Below are 24,189 nucleotides of genomic sequence, written 5' to 3'. Positions count from 1 at the left end.
GGTTGCGCGAGTGGTCACCGCAAAGACTGGAAGGGATGAAAGTTAGAGCGGGTCTGAAAACGAAGTCGGAAAAATCCCCCCTCACCCCCAACCCCTCCTTCCACCCCTTTATGTATGACGTCACCACACGTCCATATGCCCCATTTCACCCCCCTTTTAAACGACGTCTTCCACATTCGCTTTCCGCCCGATTCCTCTGAGCTGCAACAGCTTTGAGCTTATTTCCTTCCACAATTTCCCTTGTGGTTGTTCAAGCTTCCAATATATAATTATGACTCTTCCAATTTTCCACAGCTTGATGTACTAACTTCGAGCTGTGATGAATCTCATATTTTTATATACATTGCTGTGTATAAATTGATCCGGTGTTGATGCGGCGCAGGCATGACGGGCTGAACGGCCTGCGTCTCATTTCCTTGTGTGTCTCTTCGTTGTCGTTCACATTCATTCCCTTTGGTTATTTTTCTTGTCCAAAATGTTGCTTCCTTTATTCTTATGTTTTTATCTTTGTTATTATTATTGTCTTTTTGAAAATTTATTTGATTGTTCCATACGCTGACTGTTTCTATTTTCTCTCTTTTTTTATTAAGATGATTGTTTTTTTAACCTTTTTATTCCATTTTTCCAGATGGTCACGCCTCAAAGTTTATTTATCCTCTTTGGTATGTTGCCTCAATTTCCATACTTTTACGATCTTGATGCAGCTATGTTTGCCTTGAACCATTTGTTGCTACTTTTATACTTGCACAACTGTTTGTTAACTGCTGTTGTATGGTGGAAAGCTCGAAACCTTACTGATGTAACTTCAGTCACAATACAGGTTGAATCATTCGTTAAATACCAGTCATTATTAAACCACCCCTTTTTGAAGATAATTAATGGCCTTATTTAATTATATTGTTGATCAAGGCGCATCCTTATCGATCTATAATTCCAGCAATCTGTGTGTGTGTAGGTGTGTGTGTGTGTGTGTGTGTGTGTGTGTGTGTGTGTGTGTGTGTGTGTGTGTGTGTGTGTGTGTGTGTGTGTGTGTGTGTGTGTGTGTGTGTGTGTGTGTGTGTGTGTGTCTGTGATTAAATCATTAAAACATTGAAATTCCTGATCCTTTTTGCTGGGGGTTTTTTTTTGCTCACCTGGAACATGATTGAGGTGAGCTTATGGAACGGCTCGTCGTCCGTCCGTCCGTAAACACTTGCAACTTCTTCTCTGAAACTGCTGATGGGATTCTGACCAAACATGGCTAAAATGATCATTGGTGTGGTAGAACTCAAGTTTGTTCATGTCATGCCTCCTTCACATATCAGGAGGTCATCGCAAGGTTGAAGGGTCCCAAAAAGTACTTGGATTCTGATCTCGTTTGGCCACCGTTTTGGATAACAGGAAAACCTTTAACAATCTTCTCTCAAACCGCTGGAACTGATCGAATGCGAAGCTTTCAATTTGTGATCGATTTCCCACGGAAAACATTATTTGTTAACAATGACGTCATCAGTCACGTGAAATGGCAGCCATATTCAATCACAAGAAAACCTTTTAAAATACCTTTTCTGAAACCACTCAACGGATCAATGGGAAACATAAAATATATGATCGACTACCTCGGGGAACATTTCACGAAAAGAAGCTGATCCGAAACACAATATGGCCGCCAAGTGAGGTATGGGAGCATGCGTCAGAGCAGCGTGTCACTGCATCCACTACTATGTGTGAACACCTTCTAGCTGTGGAGGAACTCTGGGAAGGGTTTGAAACAGCAAGACGCTTACCTTGTGTCGTCCTTCTTGGGTTGCTTTCTGCAGCTTCTTCGGCAAGAGGAGTGTTGGAGGTGTCAGATATATATATACATATATATATATATATATATATATATATATATATATATATATATATATATATATATATTGTTGTGGTTACCAAATTCGCAAACCACCATTCAGGTCCCTTAGGTGAGATATCTCGGTAAGTATATGTGTAGTTAGGCCCAAACCCGTTGTCTGGAGGGAATAAATGTCATTCATGCGTGCTGCGACTCTTCGGGATAGCCGTTTTTCTTTTACTATCTTTATTTTGGACCAACCGCCATTATCACCACCGCCAACCGCGTCTCAACAGTCATCACAACATCAACCACCCACCGCGGCGCCGCTTCACCACAGCAGCCACGACCTTTGCCGTCACACCTCGCGACCGTCGCATCGCCACCGTTCTTGCGCCGCTTGTGGGTACCGGTATTGGACTCGTGCAGGGCACGCGCCGAACAGCGTGTACAAAACCACGGACTTTCCGCTCCATAAACGGATCAAAAACGACTCACGCCCACTTTTGTTCCGTCCAATCGGTGAGCGAGGGGCGATTTGGCCCCGCCTCCAGGGCGTTGGAGGGCGGTCGCTATATGCAAATTCATGGATCAAAAAGCATTCACGCCCACTTTTTCTCGGGCCAATGGGGAGCGAGGTGAAAGGTCGAAGGCAGGGGGTCAAAGGCGAAGCCACGGGGCTTATATAAGCGGCTGCGTTCGTCAGAAAAGGGTCGTCGTGTGCGTTGGAGTCGTGTGTGCGTTGGAAGGAGTTCGCAGGAGGAAGAGTTCGGAGTTGGAGTCGGAGCGAAGAGGACGGAGCTGTGGAGAGGCGGCGGCGGCGAAGGCAGACGAGGGGGTGCTTGCGTCGGTGTCGGGAGCTGCACACCAGGGAGGCCGACGGCGCGACCTGGTCGAGGTGGAGACGCTCGTCGCGGGACCCGAGACAGAGTAAAAATCCTCCTTTCCCCGAGCATCAGCAACCCCCTCCTGTTTCCCCCCGCGCTGAGATAGTGCGACCAAGGGGGCCCCCTTCCCACCCCCTACCAGACACTGTCCGCGAGGCCCGCGGAGTTGAGGCACCACCGCCGCTCCGCGTCTCATCACCAGACGGGTCGGCCCGACACGGTCTCGGCCCCAGGCCCGCCTACCCCCTCATCCTGGAGGGTGGTTCTCTTTTCTTTTGCTTTGGGAATGTGTGTTGTCGGCGCCGTCTGTGAAGTAAAATTGTATAAGTGTTGCTGTGTGCTCGCGTAATCGGTATTAGATCTGCATTGTCGCATTTGCTTTTTGTCTTCTTTTTTATGTGCTTTTGGTGGAATTGTATATGTGTGCTTTCCGTTCATCGCGAATAAATGTGCTTTATGTTGAACTGTTTCCCGCTTCGCTTCGTCATTTCTCTCATTGAATCTCCATCTTACTTCACGTAAAGGGTTGGTAGTGGGCTGAATACGCCCGACAATTAATCGAACCGTCGAGGCCGACGATAACACCGCTCGGTTATCCCGATAGTACGGAACGGGTCGCTTAAGTGGCCCGTGTCCGAAGTCGACCTGCGGCGAGGTGCGATCGCCCGGTCTACCCTCCGTGTGGGTACTTAGGTAGGTCGAATTTGGCGAGCAACCCTATCCCACGCGGGGGCCGATTGGCTCGATCGCGGTGAGACCGAAAGGTCCACCCGTGACTGGTTCCCGGCGTTAGTCCGAGAGGGTCACGACTGGATTGTCCGTCCGGTGGGCGACGTGCCGCGATTCGAGTTACGTGGCCGTCCGCACGCCGGCGGGCGCGAATCCGTAACAATATATATATATATATATATATATATATATATATATATATATATATATATATATATATATATATATATATATATATATATTTTCTTTGTCAGTGATTCTTCATCATTGAGAGATGGGGCAAAAAACGATGTATAGCAAGATATTTCAAAATTTTGTTGGGCCCGATATGTTCGACTGGATCAGGCATTGTATGGTGGAGGTGTGTGCTCTATAGAGTGCACTTCTCGTCTTTTGAGTCATGGTAACATCGAACACAGAACCTTTAACATCGTTTCAGTCTTTTGCGGGGTTCTTATAACCCAGGTGCAGATCGAGTCTGTGCCAACAGAACCATCCGAGGCGACAGTACGTGACACGTTCATGGTGTTACACCCCCTTTACAAACACAGAAGCGTCGGTTGTACCACCATTGCTTAAAGAGATGAATAGTCAGGCCATACAATTAAAAATATCCACAAAAAACTGATTTTCCAAAGACTTTAATACAATTTCTGTTTAATATAAGAATTCTAAATTGCTTGCTGTGACACAAAAAAAACATCTTCCCAGAGGATACCAGCCAGACATTTTGCAGTGTGGAACACATTTATTGCGGGAATGTTGTCACGTGCCGCATTTTCAGAACCACCTGTGCCTGGAAGAGACCATGGTGACCATTCATAGCTCTCGGTTATCCTGCGTGCCCCATTGAGGTGTATTTAACATCAATCTCAAGAATCTTAACAATTTCAAGAACCACCGCTCACCCTTCATTCTCTCATTCCTATTTTTGCCACCTCTGAAACAAACAACCACACTCTCTTTAATCCCACTCCTCCCTCCTGGTCTTCAAAACAGCTGTTCACCACCATCTCATATCTTTCCCCATCCAAATCCTCAATCTTTTCTACCCCTGCTAATCCACCCCAAACCCACCTCCTTCAAATTCCCTGTTTTCTTTCCTGAAAGTCCCTGTAGTACCTTCTTGTTTACCCCCGTGCCCCATCCCTATCCCTTCCACAGATCTCCTATTGTCTTTGTTCCCCAATATTTTGTGCTTCCCTCTCCCGCCACTCTTGCCTCCTGCCTTGTTAAATGTTCTGTACATTAGCTCTGACATGAGATGAGCTTTCTTGCAGGTTAGTGTCATTGAGATCAAGGTCACAAAAACCGGAGTTGAGTGAACTCAGTGAGCCGGCCTCCGAACAAACACCTTCATAGTTATAGACTAGGATCGAGTCAAACGGAGGAAGTCCTGGACATGAATTGGCTTCTTTGACGTGAGCATTTATGAATGAAGTTACGTCCAATGAATCATTCGATTCCTGGAGCACAACACAGGGAGGACATTTCTTTGGACTGTCGTGAAAACCTGAAGTAATGGCCATTCCTTCAGCAGCCCACTGAAGAACAGAGATATCGAAGGCCTCTGTGTCATTCTCACAACCTTCAGTATTGTCGTTGATGATATCAAATGCAAGACCCTCATCCAGCAGAATTGGCTCATTCTGTCTTCGCCGTAATGCAAGGAACAGGACAATGATTACTGGAAAAAAAAACAACAAAAATCACATAAAGGAAGGAAACAAATCGGTAATCACACAAAGGAAGGAAACAAATAGGGTAATCACACAAAGGAAGGAAACAAAGCGGTAATCACACAAAGGAAGGAAACAAAGCGGTAATCACACAAAGGAAGGAAAAAAATAGGGAAATCATACAAAGGAAGAAAACAAATAGGGTAATCACACAAAGGAAGGAAACAAATAGGGTAATCACACAAAGGAAAGAAACAAATAGGGTAATCACACAAAGGAAGGAAACAAATAGGGTAATCACACAAAGGGAGGAAACAAAGCGGTAATCACACAAAGGAAGGAAACAAATAGGGTAATCACACAAAGGGAGGAAACAAAGCGGTAATAACACAAAGGAAGGAAACAAAGCGGTAATCACACAAAGGAAGGAAAGAAAGCGGTAATCACACAAAGGGAGGTAACAAAGCGGTAATCACACAAAGGAAGGAAACAAAGCGGTAATCACACAAAGGAAGGAAACAAAGCGGTAATCACACAAAGGGAGGTAACAAAGCGGTAATCACACAAAGGAAGGAAACAAAGCGGTAATCACACAAAGGGAGGAAACAAAGCGGTAATCACACAAAGGGAGGAAACAAAGCAGTAATAACACAAAGGAAGGAAACAAAGCGGTAATCACACAAAGGAAGGAAACAAAGCGGTAATCACACAAAGGGAGGAAACAAAGCAGTAATAACACAAAGGAAGGAAACAAAGCGGTAATCACACAAAGGAAGGAAACAAAGCGGTAATCACACAAAGGAAGGAAACAGAATAGATTCTCCCTTCTTCGAAACAAATGTGGTTTTTGTAAAATCGGAGAATGGTTGACACTCACCCAGCAGGCTGAAGCAGCATACAGCAACAGCTACGAGACCCTCCGTGCTGTGATTTGCAGCTCCATGCAGGGCCTCAGCTGCACAGGCAACTGGAAGACCGACTGAGTTACACTTGCAGACGCTCAAAGTTAAAAAATTAATTTTTGCTTGTGGTGGAACTCCACGGTCCGTGACTCGGATTCGCAGCACGAAGTGGCTCTCTGTTCTGTTGAAATGCTCACGCTTTGATATTATACTTGCTGTATCATCTGAAATACAAAATACAGGGTATTCACGGAGAGGATAAGGAAGCGTCAAACGGACATCCGAAGGGGGCACAAATCATAAAAAAAATTTCAATGCTCGAGGTGAGAGCACTGAGCTAACCCAACTCGGCATCTCTGCTCTTACGTACTCAGGTTGTCGCGCAGAATGAAGTTGGGACTCATGGCTCCTCCAAAGAGTGAAAAATGAAACGTCGGTCCATTTGAGGGCTCGTCACGGTCAATCGCATGGAGTACGTGTAATACCTGCAGCAGGGGGAGTGTAAAGATATCGCACGGGTACCAGAAGAAGAAACAAATCCACTAATGGGATTTGTTGGGCCTAAACTATAGTCCTTAGATACAAGGAGTAGCGACACGGCACGTCCTGGAAATTTTGTTCACGTGGGTCGTTGGCGCCATTTTGTTTCCACCGATGGTTCGTTGAACGAGCACACGATACACGACGGCGCATCGTTCTTTTTAATATGACAGGATGCTGTGCCACTGGATGCACCAATCGATCAGAGAAATGTTTCAAAAAATGTATCGATTCCCGACAGATGCCGGAAGGAAAAGATTTTGGGGGGGAAATTAAGTTATTTTGCTGTTGCCAAGCGGCCAATGACCTGTCTTCAGGCAGAACATACAATCAATCGATCTTCTCAAGCTTTGTCTCTCTTTTTCTCCACTAATTGTAATCTTTTCCAAATCCTCAACTCTCTCGAAGGTGTGTGCACGTGGTGTGCATGGCGTCCCTCCATTTCTCTTTAAAACTTTCTTTCTTCCAATTCTTTCAAATTTCTACATTCTGTCACTCGGTGTATCATCTACTCACTCTCTCTCTGTCCACCTCCAATCAGACACTCATCAGTGTGAACCTTGACTTGCGCATCGCACTTCATTTTGCCATGGTTTGTACGACACGTTTTCAGGTTAAACCAATCCTGTCCGATTGTGTGCCCATTCTGACGTGTTGGAAGAACGACAATGAAGCATTAAGTGACATGATCTCCCTTTTTGGGAACAGACAAAGAGCTTCATGAGAAAACGGGCGCATCAGGCTTCACGTACAATGGGCACGGGTTCGGTGAGCCGCGCTCGATGGACACAAAATGGCTTCAAATTGCAAGTTGTCGCGACTCCGAGTATATCGGGACTGCGAGCCTTTTCTTTTGTCCGAAACACTTAAATTTTGTCTTAATACTCCGTCAGGAACAACCCTTTCATTCTTCTTCTTCTTCATCAAAAACTCTTCCTTTTCTCGTTTACAAGGCTTATTCCCCAAAACCTGCTCACTTCGAAACACTTCGTTCATCCAGCCTCCTCTTTCACCTCCTGCGGTATTTTCCTCCACGCCTTCAATCAAAAACATTCTCACCTCCACCTGACGCACGCAGTCTGTCGCAGGTTCACCAGGTTGGGAATCGTGAAACGTACACTTCACAGAGACGTTGTGCACACGCAACAAAAATTTCACCTTCACTTCCGCTCGTGGTGTCGAACCCCTCCATGTCAGTCCCCTCCTATCTGCTCCCGCCTCGTCCCACTTTACCTCTGCTTCCCCCGCCCTCCGCTCCTTACTCTTACGGTTTCTCCCACTCCCAGCTTCGCCCCATCCCTGCACCCTCTCCTTGCTCGTTTCCACATTCCTACCCCCGATCGGCAGCTCCTCCTCCATTGTCCATAACCGTTTGGACCTCATACATCCGAGGCCTCCACCTGACAGATCCTGACAACCTGACAGATCTGATAATCCAGACGTCTTCTGTTTCACAGAATCCTTCCTCCCACAGGACGTTCCTGACTCCTGAGATGTTGTCTCTCCTAAGATATTGTCTCTCATTGGATATTGTCTCTCATTGGATAGCGTCTCCTTACATATTGTCTCTCCTGAGATACTGTCTCTCCTTGGATATTGTCTCTCCTTAGATATTAGATGTTGTCTCTCTTTGGATATTGTCTCTCCTTCGATATTGTCTCTCCTTGGATATTGTCTCTCCTTGGATATTGTCTCTCCTTAGATATTGTCTCTCCTTGGATATTGTCTCTCCTTGGATATTGTCTCTCCTTAGATAGTCTCCTTACATAGTCTCTCCTTGGATATTGTCTCTCCTTAGATATTAGATGTCTCTCCTTGGATATTGTCTCTCCTTGGATATTGTCTCTCCTTGGATATTGTCTCTCCTTGGATATTGTCTCTCCTTGGATATTGGCTCTCCTTGGATATTGTCTCTCCTTAGATATTGTCTCTCATTGGATATTGTCTCCTCCGCTTTGACCGTCCTGGCGGTGGAGTGGCACTGCACTTCAAGAACTCCATTTCTCACTCTCCGTGTCCCGCTCTCACACCTCCTAAATCCCGGATCACCTCATTTTAAAATGGCGCATGTTGCTCCATCTGATCACGTGCCAGTGAAGGTCAACATCTGTCCGGCCGTCCTCAGAGTTCACCTGGTTCACTCAGATAAACTGACAGGGCCCGCAAGGAATTATTGTCTGCTCTTTAACATTTTATAATCCGAGTCACAGTCCAAGTTCTTGTGACTCGACACCAAATGGAGTCCGAACCTGTTAAAGTGGTGCATCCTGTGAGACGAGTTAAACTGGTGCACGGCTGTTTGTGAGTGAACATACGTGTATCGTGCCGCCACCATTACCTCCCCTTGGTGTGCATTCTCGCAGATGGGAAGGTCCGTGGGTGGAACAATTTCAGGAGCGTTGTCGTTGACGTCGACAATGTGAACAACAACGGAAGCTTGTCCAACCTGGGACGAGTCCTCTGATGAGAAAACGGGCGAGCACGTGACACATTTCGTGAGCACGTGACACATTTTACAAGTACGTGACACATTTCCTGAGCACATGACATATTTCGCGAGCACGTGACACATTTTGCGAGCACGTGACACATTTTACAAGCACGTGACACATTTCGCGAGCACGTGACACATTTCGCGAGCACGTGACATTCCGCGAGCACATCACACATTTTGCGAGCACGTGACACATTTCGCGAGCACGTGACACATTTCATGAGCACGTGACACATTTCGTGAGCACGTGACACATTTTACACGCACGTGGCACATTTTGCGAGCACGTGACACATTTTACGAGCACGTGACACATTTCGTGAGCACATGTCACATTTCGTGAGCACGTGTCACATTTCGTGAGCACATGACACATTTCGTGAGCACGTGACACATTTTGCGAGCACGTGACACATTTCGTGAGCACATGACACATTTCGTGAGCACGTGACACATTTCGCGAGCACGTGACACATTTCGTGAGCACTGTCACATTTCGTGAGCACGTGACACATTTCGTGAGCACGTGACACATTTTGCGAGCACATGACACATTTCGCGAGCACGTGACACATTTCGTGAGCATGTGACACATTTTACAAGCACGTGACACATTTCGTGAGCACGTGACACATTTCGCGAGCACGTGACACATTTTACAAGCACGTGACACATTTCGCGAGCACGTGACACATTTCGCGAGCACGTGACACATTTTACGAGCACGTGACACATTTTGTGAGCACGTGACACATTTCGCGAGCACGTGACACATTTCGTGAGCACGTGACACATTTCGTGAGCACGTGACACATTTCGTGAGCACGTAACACATTTCGCGAGCACGTGACACATTTCGCGAGCACATGACACATTTCGCGAGCACGTGACACATTTCGCGAGCACGTGACACATTTCGCGAGCACGTGACACATTTCGTGAGCACGTAACACATTTCGTGAGCACGTGACACATTTTGTAAACGCTTCGAGACCGCACAGCGAGTGCACGTCCACTTTGCCGGCCATTTCCCTCCTGGGTCCTTTGCACTGACTCACCGATCTCTGACGCTTGGAGGAGCAGGATGAAGGAGGCTTCTTCTTCACGATCCAGTCTTTGACGAGTCCGTATCTCACCAGTGATGGCATTGACGTCAAACTTCAATCCCAGGTCCGACCGTCGATCGATGACGTACCTTTGTTTGAAAAGACCAAAATGGCCGATTATATTTCACGCAATTTGATTAATCCGTTATTGTTATTACAGATACCATAATTCTGAAGTTGTGAACACTTTTTCTTAAGATTTGATGAAAGAAAACAAAAAACTAGAAGGGCACTCTTCGACGTCGTGACGTCACCAGACACGCCCCGCCCACATCATGACATCACCATACGTACTTGTACCAATTTTGCTTTCAATCCCTGAACCCAGATTCAAAAAATTAAATAATTCTGGCTGCCAGACCATGCGTCCAATCAGGTTGGAATTTAAAACGTATATTCCCCATGACGACGACATCATAATTGTGACGTTTCACGGTTCAAGACAAATATTTTTTTTCAGATTCTCGTTCAATCCAACATTGCTGCCAAACCATGTGACACATTAAGTATTCATGGACACCCTGGAATCCCCAAGCCTTGGGGAACATGAGGGTGAAGTTTCCCCTCGATGTGTGAAGCCGTTCTGGAGGGGATTTTTAAAGGTTTATTCTTCATGTTGCGGGACCCCCCTTTTTCAGCGTTGCACCAGAGTGGTAGGTTTCAGTTAACTCAGACTCTGTTGGAAATCGAACCCAAGTGAAACACCTGAGATATCCTGCTGCCTCGCGTTAAAACTCGAGTTGGCTTTCACGTCCGGTGCTCGTCCTCGAATGTCAACCTGGAGGTGAAGACGCGTGCAATCAACAAGTGTCAATATTTCGTCCTTTCGTGCTCACCTGACGGGTACCTTGGGTCCATCGGGGTCTGTTGCCGAGACGGTTCCGACGAGGGTTCCAACGGGCACGTCCTCGGCGACCCGCAACTCGTACTGATGCCGATCGAACTCCGGAGGTTCCTTTGAATCGAGAACCAGGACACGGACGCTCGCCTTCATCTTCGAGGGTACCAGACCCTGCAGTGGCACCGTGTTGGCAGCTTCCACGTCCAAGGTGTGACCCGACTGGACCTCGTAATCTAAAGGCTGTCACAGAAGAGAGAAGTGAGAGAAGCCGCCCAACGAGGTTCCCGATGAGCATGTCGACGGACATTGGTGCTTCGACAACACGCGGTTACCTTGACGACCTTGATGATTCCGTCCTGCGTGGCCGGGTCGGTGGTTATCGCGAAAAACTCGGCGGAATCGGAGGGTCGAATGGTGTACGTGATCATGGCATTTTCACCGACGTCGGCGTCCGTCGCCACAACTCTTCCGATGGTGGAAAAGACCCGGGTGGACTCTCTTACCTCGAGTTCAAATGTGTCTGTCAACAAACGGCAGACATCTTGGTTGAGTATGTGGTCCGACGTGTGCACGGTTTGTGACGGGACGCGAGGCGCGAGGTGCTCTCACCGCTCGTAAAGCGTGGTGGGTTGTCGTTGATGTCCGTGATAATAACGTCAATGGTGGTCGTCCCGGTCAGGCCACCGCGCTCTCCCCACATGTCCTGGGCCTGGAGCACCACTTGATAATGGTCACGTGTCTCGCGGTCCATTCCGTCCCACGCTGTTCGAATCTCTCCTGCGAAAAGTGACACATTATTTAAATACGGGCAAGTCCTGTCGCCACGAGGGCACTGAAGGTGTCTTCACGTGGGGTTGGCAGGATGGCCGAGACCTCGGGAGGTGTGCACACTCACCTCTGGCTTCGAGTCCCGACCCAGCTACAAACTGTCATCCTGGTGTTTCACAGGCAGGGTGGTTCATCAATGTGTGTTCCGTCCCTCGGATGGACGTAAAACTGGCTGTCCCGTCTGCCGGCATTAGTTGGTGGACCTTAGAGATCTCACGCACTCCTTCGCGAAGAGTGGGCGAGCTATCAACCAAAAGGTCCAAAATGGAGGATGGCCAAGGGGAGATTTTGTTTGTCCGTCTGTTGATCGCCCGCAGGTCACAATTCCAAACCGGTCGTCATGAAACGTTCCCAAGTAGTAGAGGTAGTCTCAACTGAGAAGCCTGTTAATTTTGAGGTCAAAGGTAATGTTGAGGTCAAATATCGAAAATCGTCATTTTTTTTTCGATTCACTTGAAATTTGAACAAGATTTGCGTATTGCATCACTCGAATGGGAAACCAACTATTTTTGAGGTCAAAGGTCAAACCACCAAAATCATCAAATTTCTTCAGAAAAATCGTCAATTTACATCTGATTAACCTGAGAATTAAACAGCAATTGCACAGTGCATCGCTGAACTTGGAAATAGACTGTCATCGAGGTCAAAAGGTCAAAGGTCAAGCTACTAAAATCATCAAATTTTATCAGAAAAATCGTCAATTTACATCTGATTAACCTGAAAATTAAGCAGCAATTACACAGTGCATCGCTGAACTTGGAAACAGACTGTCATCGAGGTCAAAAGGTCAACTCAAGGTCAAACTACTAAAATCATCAAATTTCATCAGAAAAATCGTCAATTTACATCTGATTACCCTGTGAATTAAGCAGCAATTGCACAGTGCATCGCTGAACTTGGAAACAGACTGTCATCGAGGTCAAAAGGTCAACGGTCAAGCTACTAAAATCATCAAATTTCATCATAAAAATCGTCAATTTACATCTGATTACCCTGAGAAATAAACAGCAATTGCACAGTGCATCGCTGAACTTGGAAATAGACTGTCATCGAGGTCAAAAGGTCAAAGGTCAAGCGACTAAAATCATCAAATTCCAACAGAAAAATCGTCAATTTACATCTGATTAACCTGAGAATTAAGCAGCAATTACACAGTGCATCGCTGAACTTGGAAACAGACTGTCATCGAGGTCAAAAGGTCAAAGGTCAAGCTACTAAAATCATCAAATTCCATCAGAAAAATCGTCAATTTACATCTGATTAACCTGAGAATTAAGCAGCAATTGCACAGTGCATCGCTGAACTTGGAAACAGACTGTCATCGAGGTCAAAAGGTCAAAGGTCAAGCTACTAAAATCATCAAATTTCATCAGAAAAATCGTCAATTTACATCTGATTAACCTGAGAATTAAGCAGCAATTACACAGTGCATCGCTGAACTTGGAAACAGACTGTCATCGAGGTCAAAAGGTCAACTCAAGGTCAAGCTACTAAAATCATCAAATTTCATCAGAAAAATCGTCAATTTACATCTGATTAACCTGAGAACTAAGCAGCAATTACAGGGTGCATCGCTGAACTTGGAAACAGACTATCATCGAGGTCAAAAGGTCAAAGGTCAACTCAAGGTCAAACTTCTAAAATCATCAATTTCTATCTGAAAATTCGTCAATTTTCATCCGATTGACCTGAGCTTTGATTAAGATTGTCAATTTTAATCTCAACAAAATGTGGACAATTTGATGGTATCCATGGCAACCTTTGGAGAGGAGGGTGGATTCTGCGAGTATCATGCCCTGCATGACGTCATTTTTCTCGTTATTATTTACTGAAAATGAATAAAACCTTCATCGCGTGTGCTGAATTACTGGAGTATCTCTTTTGAGTGCCCCTTCATCCGTCTTCCTCGTCATTCACATTTAAGAAGTGTGAAAACATCGAAAAGATGTCTGACAACATGTAAGATGGTTGTTTGTATCATGGGTATCTTACGAATTCATGTGGGTTTTAAATTTTTTTTCATGTGCTGTTACCTGTTTCTGGGGAAACAGAAAAGTATGGAAGGCCAATCACCAGGCTGTACTTCACTTGAGCGTTACCTCCGGCCAAAGGGTCATCGGCATCATACGCCGTGGTCCGGAACACGAACGTCCCTGGGAAGGTTGGGCAACGAGCAAGTTTGAGACAAAATCATTTCATTGCATCACAATTATTCGGTGCCACACTGATGTTTTCAGAGATCCTCGGTATAGTTATCTGAAGCTGAATTATTATTGAGTGATGGATACATTGCAGTATAAATACCGATAAATCCAGAAATCCTCACTTCTTCTTGTTGCGTATGGCAGCTTGGCTGCCAAGTAGCTATCGTTTTGTTGGGGCGTGGCTGTGCCACTGATGCTGTGCCCCAATACCAGTACACTGGAACTCATTTCACCGATCTCGGAAGGATGACAGGCTGAGTCAACCCCACTTGGTGTTAATTCAGCGGCCAACGGGGTTGGAACTCAGGACCCTAAGATCCTAAGGCAGCCACCCTGGCCGCAAAGCCAACACCAGGCTGTGAACCCTCACTAAATTTCATGGACCAGTGTTTGTGTGTTTGTTTGTCGCGCTACTCCTCCTACAGTTCGAGCCTGATTACATCAAGACTAGCTACATCGGATCAGCTTGACCCCAATTTGTGCATAGGGGTGTTTTTATATTCGCTGGTGGTCTTGGGAGGGGGTGAGGGGGAGACGCGCCACCTCCAGATGGGAGAGATTCCTGTCCCCACGTTTTCTGGTACAGTGAGGTGTTTTGAATTATAAGCAGGAGGTATGTTCTTGCTTCATGCACGTAACCCGAGTTATTTTTTTTACTTATTCCCGGGAGCGATTGAAGCAGCTGTCAGTTGCCTATACACCGCCCAAATAAAGGTACGTGTTCGAAGAATGCGTCTCATGCTCGGAACCGGATCGCTCATCGAGCGGGTACTCTGCGCGTTCATCGAAATCCAACATGGCTCGCCGAACTTGCAGGGGCATCGGAAGCTTTGTGAAGTGCCAGGGCCCATCGGGACGGGTGAGGATAAGTCTTTGCGTGAGTCCAAGAGTCAGTTACCCTGAAAAAGAGCCACAAAAGAAGCTCAGTTACCATCAAAATACCTGAACGGGTTTTAACGACCGGTTCACCATCAATTACAAAGTTAATGACAATTTGGAATTCGACGTTGTCCTAATTCCAGGGAACAATTCAACATCCCTGTTGACTGTGTGATGGATGCCTAAACAGGGTAGATGTGTGGCAGGTGTCCACCCTTCGGTCAGAACCCTCGCTGGTGTGGCACAGAGGTTCATCGTCACCACTCAAATGAAGAGGTGATTTACCTGTATAGAGGTAAGTAGAAAAACGCACATCCAACCAATAATTTGAACTAAACTCTCCTCCAACAATTTGAAACAAAGAGGAAAGAGCAGACTCAGCCTCAAGCAACTTATATCCGTGCTCCAAGAATGACCTGAAGCCGGTGCTCGAGTTCCGACACAAAGACATTTTTATATTTTTGATTTCATAACGCACCTACTTGTGACATCTCAGGCACACGAGCAATGAACACGTCACTGGAAAATACTGGCTTGTTGTCATTGATGTCCTGCACCGTGACGATGAGTTCGGATGCAGGAACCGGAGCCTTGTTCGGGTGGTGCTCCAGTGGGCGGACGAGTAAGGTGTACTGGGCTTTCTTCTCACGATCCAAACTCCGGAGGGCGTAAACGTCTCCCGTGTACCCTTGCATGGCAAATACCACCCCAGCCCCTTCTCCTTCCAGCGTGTAAATAATTGTTCTCCCTCCCTCGTCGAAGTCGGAGTGGAACTGCAAGGATCAGAACAAAGTCGTGATTAGAGTATTAGATATCAAGAAGATGTCACACACGTACACGGAGGGCTATATGGCGTGTGAACGTGCCGCAATGATGGTGGGTAAACGTTTCAATGTTTTCCTTTACACTTACTGTACATGGAATCCGAGTGATTGAGTCGAAGGAGAATTACCATGTTGTCAGATCATTGGCAAAAAAAAAAACACCTGTGTGACTCGTGAATGACCGACTGGGAGCAGGTAGCGGTGTTGGCTTTTAATGGTGAGGGTGGTGGGCTTGGGATCCTCGGATCCTGAGTTCAAATTCTGCTCAGCTGTTGAATTAATACCGGGTGGGGTTGACTCAGCCTGTCATCCTTCCGAGGTTGTCAAAGTGAGTACCAGCTTGCTCGGATGATTGAGCCATTTGAGTATCCTGCGTCGGAGTGGCGACCCATCCAGGATTGAGCGCAGTAGACCAGGAGAGTGCTTTGGCAGCACCGACGCTCTCTCTGTACCGAGTATGGTCCCAATGGATTTGGATTTGGAGCGGAATCTTAATGCCCTCAGGGCAACAATTGACGGACAATGCTGCCCTGAGACAAAGGACAAACACAAACAAAAGTACCACCCCTCCTCCCCAATACCGGAGCGGAGTATCAATAACACAGGAGGGAGTATGGGTTCAAACCTCCACACCAAAAACTCAGCGATGTTGAAAATGTGGGGACAGGAATACTGTGCTGTAAATGGTGGAAACTTGCGATACCTGGAGGTGGAAAATCACCCCCGCCCCTCCCCCCACCCCACCACCTGGAGGTGGCACCGCATGACACAATTACATGGAGAATTAGCGTCCCCCTCCCTTCCCTCCTTCCACCCCTCAAGACCACCGGCGAAGATAAAACACCCCCACACATGAATTGGGAGCATGATGATCCTCCGCAGCAAATCTGGATGTAGTCGGCCCAGAAATGTAGGAGGAGTAGCCCGACAAACAAACACACAAACACCGGTCCGTGACAACACCGGCTCGTAACTAATGGTAAGGTGGATGGTAATTTTTGGTTATCAGGTGGATGAAGATGCATCATTGCTGGAAGCGTGGCTACGCCGGTGATGCAGTGCCCCCTGTTTAAAAAAGCTGGTGTTCATTTGTGCCGACCTCGGAAGCTGAGTCGATGGGCCGATGAGTTTCCCATTGCAGACAAGGTTGGTGGTCTCTTTGGCTTCTTCGGCCTCCCTTCTGGTCTTGCAAACTCTGCTCTTTACGTGGTTGGGAACTGTAACACCTCCCCCCCCTCACACCCAGGGTTCTGCAGTGTGCACCCTCAAACCCCTTCTAGTGAAACTACTGAAATCCACAATCACTACTCACGTCCACTCATTTGTTCCTCTTTTTTTCCCTCCTGTGGAATCAACTTCCAATCAGTTATGGACGGATGATCAGTCGGTTGGGTGGTAAGTTATGGACGGATGATCAGTCGGTCGGGTGGTCGGTTATGGACAGATGATCGGGTGGTTGGGTGGTCGGTTATGGATGATCAGTCGGTCGGGTGGTCAGTTATGGACGGATGATCGGTCGGTTATGGACGGTTGATCGGTCGGGTGGTCTGTTATGGACGGATGATCGGTCGGTCGGGTGGTCGGTTATGGACGGATGATCAGTCGGTCGGGTGGTCGGTTGTGGACGGATGATCAGTCGGGTGGTCGGTTATGGACGGATGATCGGTCGGTTATGGACGGTTGATCGGTCGGGTGGTCTGTTATGGACGGATGATCAGTCGGTCGGGTGGTCGGTTATGGACGGATGATCAGTCGGGTGGTCGGTTATGGACGGATGATCAGTCGGTCGGGTTGTCGGTTATGGACGGATGATCGGTCGGTCGGATGGTCGGTTATGGACGGATGATCGGTCGGTCGGGTGGTCGGTTATGGACGGATGATCGGTCGGTCGGATGGTCGGTTATGGACGGATGATCGGTCGGTCGGGTGGTCGGTTATGGACGGATGATCGGGTGGTCGGTTATGGATGGATGATTGGTTGATTATGGACGGATGATCGGTCGGTCCGGTGGTAGGTTATGGACGGATGATCGGTAGGTTATGGACGGTTGATCGGTTGTGGACGGATGATCAGTCGGGTGGTCGGTTATGGACAGATGATCGGTCGGTTATGGACGGTTGATCGGTTGTGGACGGATGATCAGTCGGGTGGTCGGTTATGGACGGATGATCGGTCGGTTATGGACGGTTTATCGGTTGTGGACGGATGATCAGTCGGGTGGTCGGTTATGGACGGATGATCGGTCGGTTATGGACGGTTGATCGGTCGGGTGGTCTGTTATGGACGGATGATCGGTCGGTCGGGTGGTCGGTTATGGACGGATGATCAGTCGGTCGGGTGGTCGGTTGTGGACGGATGATCAGTCAGGTGGTCGGTTATGGACGGATGATCGGTTGGTCGGCTGGTCGGTTATGGACAGATGATCAGTCGGTCGGGTGGTCGGTTGTGGACGGATGATCAGTCGGGTGGTCGGTTATGGACGGATGATCAGTCGGTTATGGACGGTTGATCGGTCGGGTGGTCTGTTATGGACGGATGATCGGTCGGTCGGGTGGTCGGTTATGGACGGATGATCAGTCGGGTGGTCGGTTATGGACGGATGATCAGTCGGTCGGGTTGTCGGTTATGGAAGGATGATCGGTCGGTCGGGTGGTCGGTTATGGACGGATGATCTGTCGGTCGGGTGGTCGGTTATGGACGGATGATCGGTCGGTCGGGTGGTCGGTTATGGACGGATGATCTGTCGGTCGGGTGGTCGATTATGGACGGATGATCGGTCGGTCGGGTGGTCGGTTATGGATGGATGATTGGTCTGTTATGGACGGATGATCGGTCGGTCGAGTGGTCGGTAATGGAAGGATGATCGGTCAGTCGGGTGGTCGGTTATGGACGGATGATCGGTCGGTCGGGTGGTCAGTTATGGACGGATGATCGGGTGGTTGGGTGGTCGGTTATGGATGATCGGTCGGTTGGGTGGTCGGTTATGAATGGATGATCGGTCGGTTATGGACGGATGATCGGTCGGGTGGTCTGTTCTGGACGGATGATCGGTCGGGTGGTCTGTTATGGAAGGATGATCGGTCGGGTGGTCGGTTATGGAAGGATGATCGGTCGGGTGGTCGGTTATGGAAGGATGATCGGTCGGGTGGTCGGTTATGGAAGGATGTTTATGAAGGATGATCGGTCGGGTGGTTGGTTAGAACTCCTTTGATGTCCCCCATTTCCGACCTTGTCAGGGGGAGGACAAAAAAGGGGGTGAAAGGGATCACGATTTTCAACACAGACATTAGGAGGGGGAGACATTGTCTATCTGTGAGATACGTGACACATTTCGAACATGACAATTATTACTTTACACTCATTCTTTGACATATACGAAGAATATAACGGAACTATCAATGTGAACCACTCGGTGCCATTTGCGCAACAATATTTTTTAAAATGAAATGAAACAACAATGCAAATGGGGCAGAACAATTGAATTTGTTGAAATACAATGAGTTGTTTGTTGTTGTTTCGCATGCAGCCTTGGGCTGCTGGTTGCATCATTTTCTGGAAGTGCGAACTGCAAAAGAACAATCAGGTAACGAGGAGGAATGGACGAATTGGACATCGAAACAAGGATGCGGGTTCGGTTATCTGGATGTTCAACATGAACAAACCACCACGTCCGAACTTAAGACGACACGTAAGAGGTGAAGGAGGAGGAAGATTGATGTTGTTTATGTTTGAGTGGGCATGAAGAAAGCAAGTCAATGTCTTTGACACATCGTTAAAACTTCCATTTTTTTTTCCTCGTATCACTCTCACCGTGTCCTTTGTACCCCTTTCATCCATTGTCATCGATCTATAATTCCAGCTATGTGTGTGTGTGTGTGTGTGTGTCTGTGACCGCTGTTTCTCGACAACCACTGGTCCGATCTAATTGAAACTTGCCAGGTATATTTCTGGGGCCCTGTGGACGTGCCTTTTCAAGGTTTGATATTAATCGGACAAGTGGTTCCCAAGTTATGGCCATTTATTTACCAACCAATGACAAGACACGTTGCTGCGTAGGCGTGGCCGATGGGGGAGAGAACCTCAGCTGCGTTCCCCATTACGGGTTACAACGTACGGACTTCAGGATAGTGATGACTTGGTGTATTCTAATAATTTCTCGATTTCTTATGCGCATTTATAGATAAACACAATGCCCCAATCCAGTCGTCGTTTACGACAGCGAAGGAACGGCCTGTGTGGTTGTTTGAAAGTTTTTTTGTTTGTTTTTTTTCCACGTACGGCCACGCACGTACGGACACGCGAGAGCGAACGAACGGCCTGTGTGGTTGTTGTTTCTGGCACGTGATTTGAAAGTTATTATTTATTTATTTTGCATGTACGGCCACACACGTACGGGCACGCACTAGTCCTTCAAAATGAATGATGTGGAAGAATTGACTGCTCACTTACCCTGCCCAAAAACTGCGGATCCTTTCCTTTGTACTCTTCCAGAAGGAAGACCTGGCTCCCATCTGATAAACGTTTGCGCCTCCGTGGATCGTTTCCGCCCGTGCGGTGGTCACGTGGACCGCTTAGTACATTCACTCCGCCGTTCCGTCGACCTCCTTCCTCTTCTTTTCCCTCCAGGTTGTCCACCTGCTGCAGCACGGTCCTCAGGCTGTGTACCTGCTCAGATCCTTGCGCCCTCTCGCATGAGACCTGCACCGCAGGGAAATGCCGACGAGGCGACGCCAAAAGAAAGGCGACGAGCACACGCGTGACTGTGATGCCCATGGCGTGATGCCGACGTGCTCCACACCGAACGAACGACACTTCTCAACACTTTGCAAAGGTTCAGAACATCACAAAATGGAACTCATTGGTATTTGGTCGAGGTGCTCTCTCCTGGTGATGAGGATGCTGGTTGTATGACGTCAGCAGGAGATAAACGACTTGCATGGGCTGCAAAGCTGCACGTGCAAGATGGTTGTGGACGTACCTTGTGAGATTCACCTGCAGACACACACATCGTAACAGGTAGTCAATGAGAAATACTTTGCCAAATATTGCTCGAGCATGCATCCAGCACGAGAACCCTTGCCATGAGCAATATTTGAGGCAGAAGCATGGTATGTGATGATTATTTAGGAGTAGCATGTATAACGTTATCCTAATATCATAAGGAGTTATCTGCCCGAAGGAAGGTAGAACCTCTTCCACTCCGAAGAGATCAAATGGTCCCGGAGCATCTTCACCCCCAAGATTGCCAAATGGCGAAATGCTGAATGGACCATGGGTGGGAATGCTGACGACATCCGACTTCCCCGTCCGTTTATCAGAGCGTCACGACCCGGTGATGTCCCTCCGAAATGAAAACGAACAAGGACCTGATAGTCCGGGTCCCACACCTGGGTGTCACGAGGAATGCTTGTGTGCGACATGAAAACTAAATGTTCAACGGTTTTTGAAATACTAGTGCGGGCCCGGAGGTGCGCGTCCGTAGGTGCGTGCCAGTATGTGCAGCTTCGTTCCTTCGCTCTCGTAAACGACGACTGGATCGGACCAACCGTATCATAAATGGCCATAACTTGGGAAACACCTGGGAAACATACTCAGGTCCCCAGCGTCAATTGTGACGTCATATCAAACGAAGAAGAAGAAGAAGAATTGTGATTCCCCCTCTCTCTCGCCCCCCCTCTCTCCCCCATAGTCTCGCCCCTCCTCTCTCGCCCCTCTCTCTCTCGCCCCCCTCTCTCGCCCCTCTCTCTGTAAATGTATTCACAAATGTCTACCAAGCACAACAATTAATACAAACCTTGGGAAAAAAACAGCTTTCAAACCCTTGGGAAACAGCTCTTTCCCTTGGGAAAATTCAAACCTTGGGATTAATTAATAATTTGAACAATTAATTTAAACCTTGGGAAAAACAGCTTTCAAACCTTGGGAGACTCTTGGGAAACGGCTGAAACGGATGAAGAACGATATCAAACCTTGAAAAGGCACTTACTCAGGTCCCCAGCGTCGATTGTGACGTCATACCAAACGAAGAAGAAGAATTGTGACGTCAATCGTGCAAAAAGAATAAATAATAATAATAATTAATAAACATTTAATTGTGATGACGTCATAGCACCGTGTCTTGTCATTGGTTGACAGATAAATGGCCATAACTTGGGAACCGCTTATCCGATTAATATCAAACCTTGAAAAGGCACATCCGCGGGTCCCCAGCAATATTCCTGGCAAGTTTCAATCAGATCGGACCGGTGGTCGTCGAGAAACGGCGGTTGCAGACAAACAGACAGACACACACACACACACACACACACACACATACACACACACACACACACACACACACACACACACACACACACACACACACACACACACACACACACACACACACACACACACACACACACACACACACACACACACACACACACACACACATTGCTGGAATTATAGATAGATGATGGACGCAGCCCAAGTTACCGAGACTGTTGCCATGGCAACATAATTCAGCTCATCACAGCCGTGACGTCATCAGGTTGAGATCATGTCACAAGAAATAGATATCTGCAATGTGAAAGTTAAACGTTCAACGGTTTTTGAAATATTATGTACGCAAAAGATAAAAGTACATGGACGATGATCGGTTGGTCAGTCGTTTGGTCGGTCGGTTGGTCCTTCAATTGATCGGTAAGTCAGTTGGTCGGTTGATTGGTCGGTCGTTGTCAGTCATTCGGTCGGTCGTTCAGTCATTCGGTCGGTCATTTGATCGGTTGTTCAGTAGGTCGGTTGATTGGTCGGTCCTTCAGTTGATCAGTCGGTCAGTTGATCGGTCATTTGGTCGGTCGGTCAGTCAGTCGGTCGGTCATTTGGTCGGTCGGTCAGTCGGTCGGTCATTTGGTCGGTCATTCGGTCGGTCAGTCGGTCGGTTATTTGGTCGGTCGGTCATTTGGTCGGTCATTCGGTCGGTCAGTCAGTCGGTCGGTCATTTGGTCGGTCATTCGGTCGGTCAGTCGGTCGGTTATTTGGTCGGTCGGTCATTCGGTCGGTCAGTCGGTCGGTCAGTCAGTCGGTCATTTGGTCGGTCATTCGGTCGGTCGGTCATTTGATCGGTCGGTCATTCGGTCGGTCAGTCGGTCGGTTATTTGGTCGGTCATTCGGTCGGTTGTTCAGTCGGTCGGTTGATTGGTCGGTCCTTCAGTTGATCGGTCGGTCAGTTGATCGGTCATTTGGTCGGTCGGTCAGTCAGTCGGTCGGTCATTTGGTCGGTCGGTCAGTCGGTCGGTCATTCGGTCGGTCAGTCGGTCGGTCATTCGGTCGGTCAGTCGGTCGGTTATTTGGTCGGTCGGTCAGTCGGTCGGTCAGTCAGTCGGTCGGTCATTTGGTCGGTCATTCGGTCGGTTATTTGGTCGGTCATTCGGTCGGTCAGTCGGTCGGTCATTCGGTCGGTCAGTCAGTCGGTCGGTTATTTGGTCGGTCAGTCGGTCGGTCATTCGGTCGGTCAGTCAGTCGGTCAGTCGGTCGGTTATTTGGTCGGTCGGTCAGTCGGTCGGTTATTTGGTCGGTCAGTCGGTCGGTTATTTGGTCGGTCAGTCTGTCGGTCAGTCGGTCGGTCATTTGGTCGGTCAGTCGGTCGGTCATTTGGTCGGTCAGTCGGTCGGTTATTTGGTCGGTCGGTCGGTCGGTCATTTGGTCGGTCCTTCAGTTGATCAGTCAGTCGGTCGTTCGTAGCTCATTTTAATGTCCCCTATCTCCACGTTGTCAGAGGGCCGGGGAACAAAAACAAAGATTACAACCTCACACTTCAATGGAACAAGGACAAAAGGTTCGATGGATCAGGAAATCCGAGTGAGATAAATAAATAATTAACTCTCTCCGAACACGTTTGAAAACATCACCTCCATCTACCTTGGATGGCGAAGGATATCATGGACCCACTGAGATCAGCGCCAAGTGAAGGCCTCACGACGTGGAAACGAACACGTCACGAAGAATCACGGAGAGCTCCTGAAGAGGGCGTGTCTAATCATGTGACGTCACCGAAATCTCCGGTGAAAACGCTGAAACACGAAAGACGATCATCAGCGAACACGTGACGAAGCATTCTCCTGATAACGTGAATCGAGAAAACTCTGGTTACACAGATTTACCAGATCTGCGTCACAGGACGGGAAAAAGTACGAAATATCTTCCTTGAGAACTGCGAACACAAATATTAACCGGTGTTGTAATCCCTGACGGTGTAATCCGCAGCAGTATCGGCGTCACACTCGAACAAATCTCACGTTCGATGGATGTTCCGCCGTGTCGCGCGAATCAGTTCGAAAATACTTGACTGGATTTTATTTCATTTATTTATTTGACAACAGAAATCCTGTCACAACAAGTCCACCGGGAAGTGAAATGGGACGGCTGAAGGAGCAAGGGGTGGGGGAGGAGCTTAGATGGAGGGGAGGAGCTAAGAT

At 47.8% G+C, this 24,189-nt stretch overlaps 2 protein-coding genes across 5 annotated transcripts in view; both read right to left on the bottom strand.

Annotated features, from left to right (window-relative positions):
* Positions 1 to 24,189, bottom strand: part of LOC147008163 (uncharacterized) — a 195,652-nt gene that overhangs the window by 131,804 nt on the left and 39,659 nt on the right. The window contains 1 exon segment of the mRNA XM_085865642.1: positions 20,709 to 20,722. Within this exon segment, the coding sequence (XP_085721768.1) occupies positions 20,709 to 20,722 (14 nt within the window).
* On the bottom strand, positions 4,058 to 24,094 carry LOC147008165 (cadherin-18-like). 4 transcript variants are annotated; one of them, XM_085865367.1, is made up of 13 exons: positions 23,875 to 24,094; positions 23,633 to 23,784; positions 20,180 to 20,722; positions 15,384 to 15,678; positions 13,856 to 13,975; positions 11,604 to 11,771; positions 11,327 to 11,514; positions 10,990 to 11,234; positions 10,106 to 10,242; positions 8,892 to 9,013; positions 6,384 to 6,498; positions 5,989 to 6,237; positions 4,058 to 5,119 (listed from the first exon to the last, which is right to left on the bottom strand). In XM_085865367.1, the coding sequence occupies exons 3-13, from the start codon at positions 20,501 to 20,503 to the stop codon at positions 4,665 to 4,667; spliced, it is 2,418 nt and encodes an 805-aa protein (XP_085721493.1). In that variant the 5' UTR covers positions 20,504 to 20,722; positions 23,633 to 23,784; positions 23,875 to 24,094; the 3' UTR covers positions 4,058 to 4,664. The 4 variants fall into 4 exon arrangements, with proteins under 4 accessions (XP_085721493.1, XP_085721494.1, XP_085721496.1 ...); XM_085865368.1 differs by having other exon boundaries at positions 23,623 to 24,094; XM_085865370.1 differs by lacking the exon at positions 20,180 to 20,722 and having other exon boundaries at positions 23,633 to 24,090.

This window comes from Eptatretus burgeri, chromosome 21 (assembly GCF_056783735.1).
Source record: "Eptatretus burgeri isolate ZD-2024b chromosome 21, Ebu_testis_v1, whole genome shotgun sequence".
NCBI classification, from domain to species: Eukaryota; Metazoa; Chordata; class Myxini; order Myxiniformes; family Myxinidae; genus Eptatretus; species Eptatretus burgeri.
This window is presented reverse-complemented; position numbering and strand designations above follow the sequence as displayed.